The sequence below is a fragment of the Orussus abietinus genome, unplaced genomic scaffold, assembly GCF_000612105.2.
Source record: "Orussus abietinus isolate OABI.00-Male unplaced genomic scaffold, Oabi_2.0 scaffold38, whole genome shotgun sequence".
Classification (NCBI taxonomy): domain Eukaryota; kingdom Metazoa; phylum Arthropoda; class Insecta; order Hymenoptera; family Orussidae; genus Orussus; species Orussus abietinus.
In genome coordinates, this window is record NW_019395221.1 from 896,318 (window position 1) to 906,316 (window position 9,999).

Consider the following 9,999-nt stretch of genomic DNA (forward strand, 5'->3'; position numbering starts at 1 on the left):
ACCTCTAATTAGGGTGTCGTAGCACTCTAATTATAGTGCTAATAACGGCCCTCTAACAAAGGCATTCAGATTAGAGTGCTAATTAAGGCATTCAGATTAGAGTGCTAATTAAGGCACTCTAATTAGAGTGTTAAAGCACTCTAATGCAATATACTGCACTCTACGGCACTACACGGCACTCTAGGCCACGCTAAGGCACTTTACCGCACTCTGCGGTACGCTTCGGCACTCTCTGGCAACTCTCCGGCACTCTGCGGCAACTCTCCGGCACTCTGCGGCACTCGCCGTCACTATGCGGCAACTCTCCGGCAATTTTCCGGCACTCTCCGGCCCTCTACGGCCCTCTCCAGCACTCTGCAGCACACTGCGACAACTCTCCGTCACTATGCGGCAACTCTCCGGCACTCTCCGGGACTCTCCGGCAACTCTCCGGCGCTCTCCGGCACTCTCCGGCACTCTGCGGAACTCTCCGGCAGTCTTCGGCACTCTATTGCACTTAACAACACGCAACCGCACTGTGCGGCCTTCGATAAGGCTCGAAAACACTTGAAAAACGCGCGAAAACGATCGATAACGCTCGAAAACGCTCCATAACGCTCCGAAAGACTCTAAAAACGCACGGAAGGCACGGAACGCACTAAAAACACTCGAGAACGGTTGAAAAACGCTCGGTAACCCTAAAAAACAGTCTAAAAACGCTCGAAACCGCTCTGAAAATGATCGAGAAACGCTCGAAAACGTTCAAAAACGATCGATAACGCTTGAAAACGCTCGAAACCGCTCTGAAAATTATCGAGAAACGCTCGAAAACGGTCGAAAAACGCTCGATAAGGCTCGAAAACGCTTGAAACCGCTCGAAAAACGCTCGATAATGCTCGAAAACACTCGAAAACGCTCGATAACGCTAGTAGGGAAATGTAAAAAAAATACGCGAAATGACTCGGCTTATATCCGAGGTTAGGGAAGCCTCGAGAGGATTTTCGCAATATTCGACTCTCACGCATGCTCGTCGAGTGTCGCGCCAAATGCACACATACTCAACGTCTCGGCCCGTAGCTTGGCGCTTGGCTGGTTGGGACGCGCTAAGATTTCTAGGAGCGATCGCACTCACTCAGATTCGCTGCATGAGGGTTCCGTACGCGACACCGCGCGTGCCCCAAAGCTCCGCATTACGTCGACTTCGCGGCATCAATGTACTTAATAGTAGTAGATAAGTAGATAAAGTCAAATGGAGCGTCACGAGTGTTCTTCCCTTACCATCAAAAGCGAGCAGTGTCGGTAAGCGTAGGTAAGCCACCACCATCAACTGCCGCATGGTATTACCATCACGAGTACATGTTCGTGAGTCGCCATCGGCGACTGGTAGATTGTACCGCCATCGCGAGTGCGCGAGCTCCTATCAGAAATTCGTGGCACCGCCCTTGGCGGTAAAAAACGGTGAAAGCTAACGTACGAAACCAGAGGGTAGCACAAGATGCGATCACATGATCCTGCCCGTGAGCAATCTCCCAACGTAACTCTAGTAATGATGGTAATGATGCTCCGATCGCGCGCTCGGCCTTATATAGGGACCCCATTACCGACTTGTGCATGCGCAGTTCCTTATCGCACCTTTGTATATTCAAATTTTTGAGTTTCTTTATAAAAACGGAATTTCATAGTTATCAAGACCCTTTTTAGGGTCTTTATACTCACTTTATACAATTTCAAACGACTAGGTACACCAGACACTTAGTTTTGAGAAAAATTGTACAAGTTCAAATGCGATCGCGCGACCCTGCCCGTGAAAAATCTCCCAACTCATCTCTAGTATTTATTGGGTATCAAGCGTCAACACGGGAACTGGGCTTCTATGGAGACTTCTGTATTCTTTGCCGTAACGCGTCAGTAGTCGGTATCGGCTCTACTGTCGATGCTTCGCAAATCAAAAACAAATTGTAGAAGACTCAATAATTTATAAAACTTTCAACTTTTAAATATTCTATAAAAAAAACAACAGGTTTATCGATCATTAAAAAGTAAATTTTTAAAAATAATTTATTATCTCTATAACTGTTATATTGAGTCGCATGTTTCTTGTTGATGGTGGTCGGTTTCCTTGCTTAAAATCATATTTATTACATTATAACAAAAAATTCATATTTACCGTTAATATACGCCGTTTATTGTGCAGTATTAACTGCACAATTTACAGGTTTGTCAATGAATTTTTGGCCATGTTCATATCTTTTTATAAGTATTAAATATAAATTAAACAAAACAGAAGGTGCTACCATGTCTGGTAATTATAAGAACATTCTTTAACATGTTTCACGTTGTCGATACACGTCTTAGTTTGTTGAACCCATTGCACAATATGCAATTAAATAATTAACACTTGTGCATTAATACTTCATTATATACATACGAAAACCAGGACTAGCTAGACTGTTTCAATGTACAGTATTAAGGTGAGCTCAGGGTACAAAAATATAATGAGAGACATCGTTCGTATCTTCCATAACTTTTGATTTAAGTAATTTTATCTCAAGCCTAAGTTTTTCCTTTTCCATTTCTTGTTTTCTAATTTCATTTGTATAACAACTCATTTGTAACTTCAGTTTATCCTTCTTCAGCTTCAACATTTCCGTTTCATGATATAATTTTCCTTGCTCTGCTTTAAGCACTGCTAATTGTTCCTGTAAAAGTCGATGGCTGGTTTCTTCTGATAACACTACTTCAACAGCATCTGTTTCTGTTTTAGATAATCTTGAGTTTTTTAAACTATTTGTTTCACTTTCAAGACAACTATCTTGTTCTGCTTCAGCTTTAGTGGCCTCTTTCATTATCCAGATTCTAGAATCTGAAGAATCATGAAAGGTATTTGGTGATTTCGATGTAAGCTGTGATCCAGGGGATAAAGATCTACTCTGATGTACCGAAGAAGGAGAAGTAGATATCTTTCTGGTAATTTTTCTAACTTCAGTTGATGGTGTGATACTTTGGATGTCTATAACTATTTTGAGAAAAACAAATCCTTATTTTATATTCTAATAAAAAAGGATTCTTACTAAATACAAATTTATATACCTTGAGAAGTAGGAGATTGGCTGCCGTGCACAGTGTGTGCTAAATGGTTATTGCAGTAAGGGTTAAACTCCCTTTCATCCACAAAGACAGAACCATCAGCATTCACAATGGATTCTACAATTACAGAAGGATCTCCATCTTCCATGACAAGTTCTCCAACTATTTCTCCATTAGCAGATATTATATCTCCATCGTTATCAGTTCTCAATAAAGGATCTTCAGATGCATCTATTTCATCCACTGTATCCTCTTGTGCTAGTTGTGCACCATAAGTTTCTTCACCATCATTTCCTTCACTTCCTTCTAATTCAACAGACAAACCCTAATCAGAAATTAAATACATTAGAAATTCATGTAAAAAAAACAGCAGGTATTATATGTAACCATAGATTATATATAAGCAACATACATCTTGGCCCCAAGGTGATTCTTGCTCTGTCTTCATTCTTTTAATTGTTTGAGCAATTTCATCTTCAGATTCTGAATATATTTTTATGTTATGGTCCCTACCTTGCAACTTTTCAATATCATGAATTTTTTTGAAAAGTTGATATGCCCTTTTGGGTGTGATTTCTCGTTTCTGCTTGTTAGCTGCAGCTATATTAAATAAATCTTTAGATCTCAGAACTTTATTTGTACGTAAACGAACATACTCTTTCAGTCTCTTGCGATCTATATGAAGTTGCATGAGATCTTGAACTTCCTGTTTAATTTCTCCACAAAGTTTACGCTCTTGTGGAAGGTTTTTAAAAAGCTCCTATATAAAGGAATGAGTACATACAAAATTAAAAATAACCAATACAAAACATGGATGTGCATATAAAATGAATATTTTACCGGATCATATATCTTAATATGCATAAACTTAATTTCTATATTTGCCAATCATTAATAATAATAGATCTACTAAGTTTAAGAGCAAATAAATATTTCTTTATACAGACCTCTGAAATTTCATGGTTGTGCTCATTATTTACACTCGTGACTTCCAATTTGGTTCCATCTTTTGAGGCTCTAAGCATAATATGAGCTGGACAATTGGTTCGGATAGACCTGCAAACTAGTTTGTATAAATCAGTAGGAAATTACTCTTTAAATAATATTTTGACAGATGTTACAAACATACTGGGATTGTCTTCTGCCAACTCCTCGTGGCAAAAACTTTTGACCACCATATATACAAGCATATTTGACGGAATAGTACTTTAATCGTTCACTAATGGGTCGGGCTGTCTTCATATGTGCTCCACTAACAGTTCTACTATCTCGCCTCCAATAATGCACAAGACAACGTTTAGAGAACTTCTCTAATTTTTGTTCTAGCTGTTCATAACTATCAAACATTTCGCCAAGTCGGAAGGATATATCATCTTCTCCAACAGCATTTATATCCATCGTCATTTAATTCAATATGGATAAATGCAAGCTTTTTTGTCCACTTTATATTTATTCCTTGGGTTAATCCAAAAATGGTAAAAGATTGTTCCAATGTAGTCAGCGTAGTGTAGTGAGCTCCACCATCATCTACGAGCATATTTTCCAGATATATAATTTTCAAAAAAAGTGCATAATAAAGTACAAGTTTTCTTTCTTTAATCAAGTTCTGTAATCAAAATATCTTGATTTTGCATTGCATTAATTGTCTAACCTACTAATAGGTATTTGAATAGATTCTGTTGCCATCTGATCGGTCCAAACCATCTTAAATTAATGCTAGAAAAATAATATGAGTGCTATAATTTGCTACATTATTATAATTCTTTCATAAAGTGGTGATCCTCTATATACCCCTATATATTAGTACATTTTTTGAGGTTACGTTCAATTTTGATTGGCGTGACACAAGCCGACATGGTCGACCGTGAGCACAGCCAAATGAAAATTCTTAAGAGACGGCCGAACGATACATTCGCGCGATTATAAAAGTAATGTTGATTTGCGATTTTTACCACGTTTCAAAAGATTTCAAATATGTAACACTAAATTTTACGTGGGTAATCGATGAAGCTATTAAAGACGACGACGAACTGAGCCCGTCACCCGCTTTTTCGCCATTAACTTATATGCTGCAACTAGCGGAATAACAACACATCTATTGTCTGTTTTCTTTTCTCCGTATTATATAGTAATTGCAACTTTCATAATAATCAATTTGTCATTTCTCGTTATTATGATATAATTGTAACAAAATTCTTAAAATGAAAATTAATGATTATATTAAAAAAATTTTTATTTCCTTTAAATATTTTAAATTGAACAATGCTTGTACTAATGGTATAATGATTTTAATTATTAACAGTGCAAATAATTGAATGGTTAATTATTGAATAGTTTCCATTTTTATTTACTTCTCAAAATTCTTACTAGGAGAATGTAAAACACTTTTATAAAAATTGCTATATCAGAAGTAACAGTGGGTTTTATATTGTAATTGCACTATTATTGTAATTACATATATTTTTTTTTTGTTGATGTACAATATATTAGCTAAAAACATTTTACATATATGTTTGTTACGATCTCCATTCGCTCTCAGGATCCAAATCCAGAGGTGGTATAGGAGGTGGTGCCTCAAGTGTATTAAAAACCTAAAATGTGAAAATGAGTGTATAAATACATANGAATAAGAGTTTTCTGTGAATGCAGCTAACAATGTTTGATACGTTTCATTCATAATTTTCTTTATTTCCCTGGATTTTTCATTACCCTGAAATGTACATATTCATTTTCTTTTTTATCAAATAATTAAACTTGTAAAACTTACATTGCTTTCCCTATCATTAACGGCTGATAAACTATTCTTCAATGATGAACATGCAGAATTTAGTTCAGCAATTTTTCTTGTCATATCAGTTACTTGTTTCTGATAATTATCTGCAAGATCTTTATTTGTTTTAAGGTCTGTTGTCATCTTCTCAAGCAAATTCTGTTTATCTTCTAATGACAACTTAAGCTGCTTAATCGTTTCACTCAACTGAATATTTGTTTCTTCTATACTATTTTTTTCCTTTTCAATATCTTTATAACGTTGTATATAGTTAACTACTGATTCTGAAATAGTTTTATTGAAACTATACTGAACGTTCGAAGAGTATAAAACAAAGCATAAACTTTAAATGTTAACATACCATTTGTTTGTTCTAATTCATCCTTCAAAGTCTGTACTGTTTTCTTTAACTGAAGATTTAACATGGATAAATCTTCGCTAGAAAGAGTTTTACTGGAAGATGCATTTCTTGAAAATTCATTATCATCATTTTTACTTTCAGAAATTTTCGTATGAAGTAACAACTTTAGTGTATTTTCCATATTTTTCTCACTTGTTGGAGATAAAGCATGTTGCATTTCAAGATCATGAAACTGTAAGAAAGAGATCTCTGAGTCACCTGTAAGGTATTTGAGATGGAAAAATTGTACCTTGTCAAGAAGTTTCTGAACATTATCTGCAATTTTGGACATTCCCATTCGAATTTCAGCATTTTGTGTTCTTGTTTCTGATAAGAATATATTTAAAGTTGGATCCAATCCTGCTGTTATCGGTTGAGCAATTGAATGCTGCTGCATAGGATACAATTGACCATTGACATTTACATATTGTGGCTGTAATATTTTAAACAAAAAGTAGTCAACTATCTTGAATTGGGCACAAGCATGTTTTTTGTAATACCTGGATTTGACTTGTAGGCCACTGTGATGACACATGTTGAGTTGAAATTAAAGCTCGATGAGCAACAGTAGATGTATCCGATTCTATATCTACAGGATTTGATCTTTCCTGTACTTTATGCTGCAGTAGCTTCGAAAGCTTTTCATTTAAACGAGAGTGCCTTTTCTGTATTGGTAATTCTAGCGGTTCTATCTAACAAATATTAGTAAACTGATATTTGATTGTCCCAATAAAATATGTTATATATAGTTGTATATAAACATGTAATGTAATATATTTGTACTAGCTGTACTTTTTATATCTTCAAACGATTTCAGTGAACATTTCCTTAATCCTTCATAAGACTTTTCTAAATTTGTAAAATGAACGTCAAAAAATGGAATACACTTCTCACTATTAATAATAATTCATGAATCTATTTATAATGATATGCAGAATGTTAAATACAGTTTTAATAAGACTGGTTAAAAATTTATTAAATAGTTACCCTTTGCGATGGAAATGATTTACGCTGTACTTCATCCTGAAATTGAAAATACATATTTAATGAATATTCTCTAAAATTTATAAATCTAATAAATTAGTCGTTAAGAAATAGTTCTTTACTTCAGTGTCATCAGAGTCTGTTGATGCAGATATAGGCAATTTAGGAAGCATTGACTGTTTCATTTCTGCTATTCTTGACAAAATTGATGTTGTGCCACTTGGAGAAGCAGATATTTGGGATGTGAGAGAATCTTCCTTTGGTAATATATCCATTAATGTAACTTCTAAAGCAATATCTCTATCTTTTGGAAATCCAGGACCAAGGCCCACCTATATATATTTCAAAACATTCCCTTACAATGTAGCATTTAACAGGTAAATAATTTCTACCTAAATCATTGTACTATCTTCTGAATATTGTCTATCTGGCGTTTACAGTTTATTATCATAATTTACCTGCTTGCAAGGAGGAATGATTATAAACTTTTTCTGATTCTTGCTCATACCTAAAAGTAATTTCTCCCAGTTATTTTGCGCCGACATTTCGATAACAATTTGCAATGGAGTGTTCTGCATTTTGATGGGTTGTGCAATATCTGTAGAAACAGCATAGCTAATTGAAATTTTATCTCCATCATTTACAATGACATCTTTGTCAGTGATTATTAAATCTTGATACATTTCTATGTCATCCCTTCTTTCTTTCCTTGAGAAGTATTTAGACAAGCATACCTCCCTTGCAAATTCTTGGCATGCTTCATTGTTTTCAAATAAAATGGACCAGTTATCTCTGTTCTTATCATAATAAGTTGAATAATTATTAGGTTGCACAGTATATGAAAAATCAGGCACAATATTAGCAAAAGATATATGATTCTGCTGGCCTTTGTATAATATTAATTGAAAGTCTTTTGCTAATTCATTTCCAATCAAAGCAATACCCAGTTTTCCAACTGATTTGTAATGGCCATGTGATCTAGAATGCAATTAATGTAAGCTAAATTTCATTAATATTCAATGATTATTAACTACACATATTATCATAATTCGAAATATATACTTACAATTTATATGCATGTACCGCCTTTGCTAGAATAACTTCTGGTTTTGGGAATGGTCTAGTTTGTGCAGAAGACTCCGTGGACTGCCTTTTTTGTGGAACTTGCATATCATGGTCCTTTTTTTGCTTTGAACCAAAAATAGCAGCTAAATTTGAACTGCAATTAATGCAAATATACTTTACAAGAAGCAGAATGCAAAATTGCCTATGACATTTGTACCTCTCTTAAATAAATAACTTAAGTATACTTAACACGTTCCATGCCGTTTTGGACGTATACGCCCCACAGTCGGTTTACGACAGTGTACTCATCATTTGTTTCGGCACTGAATGTGTTAAATATGATAAAACCTATAAATCAATTTATTCACATACCTATAATATTGTAAAAGTATTTTGCTATCATATATCAATAATATATTATTTATGTTTTATTAGCATAGAGATTTAAACAAAACTAATTAGCATACCCTGCAGAGGGTGTAAAATCTGTATCATCGTCTTCTTTCAGAAATCTTGTCATATTCGGCAGCTGATTCATCCTTCAATAGTGATGCACAATTACTGCTTTGAAAGTACCAGAAATATTATAAGAAGTTGCTCCGATAATTTACAGAAAACATTGTCTTCTGAGATTGTTTATTACCAGTATCTGCAATAGACTTACAATTTTATAAGAAACTCGCACCTTTGAAACGTATATTCTTTGGTTATTGTATAGGTCCATAAATATGTACATACATATGTACATTAACCGTTTATCTTTCTAGACACAATTTCATTTTACACGGTAAGAACATGTCACATATTGAAGGTGTTAGAAACGTAGTTTTCTACAGATTCAACAATCAGAATCTACTCCATTATTCGTGCGAAACCTCTTTATGTTGTTAGCGATACAGTATAATAGTTACCATCTGAGTGCTGAAAGTGAACTCTGGAAGTAGTTGCAAATATTTCCGAAAGAGGGCAGGGTAAGTGATTCATTTCAACATTTTAATCTCGCCCCTACATATCAAATAGTAAAAAATTTATGACAAATGTTAAAATCATGAAGGAAAAATAAATAAAAACAATGAATATAAATACGGAGAATTTAAAATAATTAGCCTGCATTAAGCGAATCACTGCACTTCGTTAGCAAATCTAATTTGTTTAGAACTATGTCTTCATCAAGAAACTCGATAGAGTTTCGAGCCAAATACATTTTTGAGCGAGAAACTCGTTAAAATTACATGTTTCTCTACAGTAACTTTTAAATTAATGGCGTCAATTTCATTATTCCCTTGCATAATCTAATTATATTTCCTTTTGCACTTATAAAACTAATAAACTTTTCTAGTAAAATAACACCCATATGATGGTATCGTGTATTAATTTACACATCTCTTGATCTTCTTGTGTCAACAAATGAAAACGTTAACCCTTTCATTCAATGCCCATCAAAGAACTGTTCAGTAACCTGACAGATGTTTAAAATTTCAAACTCAATGGCCTTAATAAGTCGTCTAAAGCAGCGACTGACCACGCGAAACATCTTGGTAAGGCTAAAACTCGCTTTAATAAATGATTTTATCTAAATGTCTACAAATTTTATAATTCAGAGAGCCGCAATTCGTGGAAATCCGCCAACCTATACTTTTCGGAATGTACACGTGAACATCAGCTCAGGTGACAGAGGCCAATGCGCCATAAAAGATAATAACGTACGTAATTC

General features: G+C 34.7%; 2 protein-coding genes across 9 annotated transcripts; both read right to left on the bottom strand.

Moving 5' to 3' along the window:
- Window positions 1-2,063: 2,063 nt before the first annotated feature.
- LOC105703558 lies at window positions 2,064-5,116 on the bottom strand. Of its 8 annotated transcripts, none has more exons than XM_012432064.1 (7): window positions 5,019-5,116; window positions 4,718-4,782; window positions 4,196-4,593; window positions 4,014-4,122; window positions 3,479-3,826; window positions 3,070-3,391; window positions 2,064-2,995 (listed from the first exon to the last, which is right to left on the bottom strand). In XM_012432064.1, the coding sequence occupies exons 3-7, from the start codon at window positions 4,468-4,470 to the stop codon at window positions 2,457-2,459; spliced, it is 1,593 nt and encodes a 530-aa protein (XP_012287487.1). In that variant the 5' UTR covers window positions 4,471-4,593; window positions 4,718-4,782; window positions 5,019-5,116; the 3' UTR covers window positions 2,064-2,456. The 8 variants fall into 8 exon arrangements, with proteins under 8 accessions (XP_012287487.1, XP_012287471.1, XP_012287495.1 ...); XM_012432048.1 differs by having other exon boundaries at window positions 4,858-5,116; XM_012432072.1 differs by having other exon boundaries at window positions 5,060-5,113.
- Window positions 5,117-5,582: 466 nt separating this feature from the next.
- LOC105703540 (FK506-binding protein 15) lies at window positions 5,583-9,184 on the bottom strand. Its single transcript, XM_023433695.1, has 12 exons — window positions 8,971-9,184; window positions 8,753-8,846; window positions 8,287-8,439; window positions 7,679-8,198; window positions 7,343-7,552; window positions 7,224-7,259; window positions 6,737-6,928; window positions 6,487-6,669; window positions 6,198-6,429; window positions 5,834-6,120; window positions 5,687-5,776; window positions 5,583-5,639 (listed from the first exon to the last, which is right to left on the bottom strand). The coding sequence occupies exons 2-12, from the start codon at window positions 8,821-8,823 to the stop codon at window positions 5,583-5,585; spliced, it is 2,031 nt and encodes a 676-aa protein (XP_023289463.1). The 5' UTR covers window positions 8,824-8,846; window positions 8,971-9,184.
- Window positions 9,185-9,999: the final 815 nt, after the last annotated feature.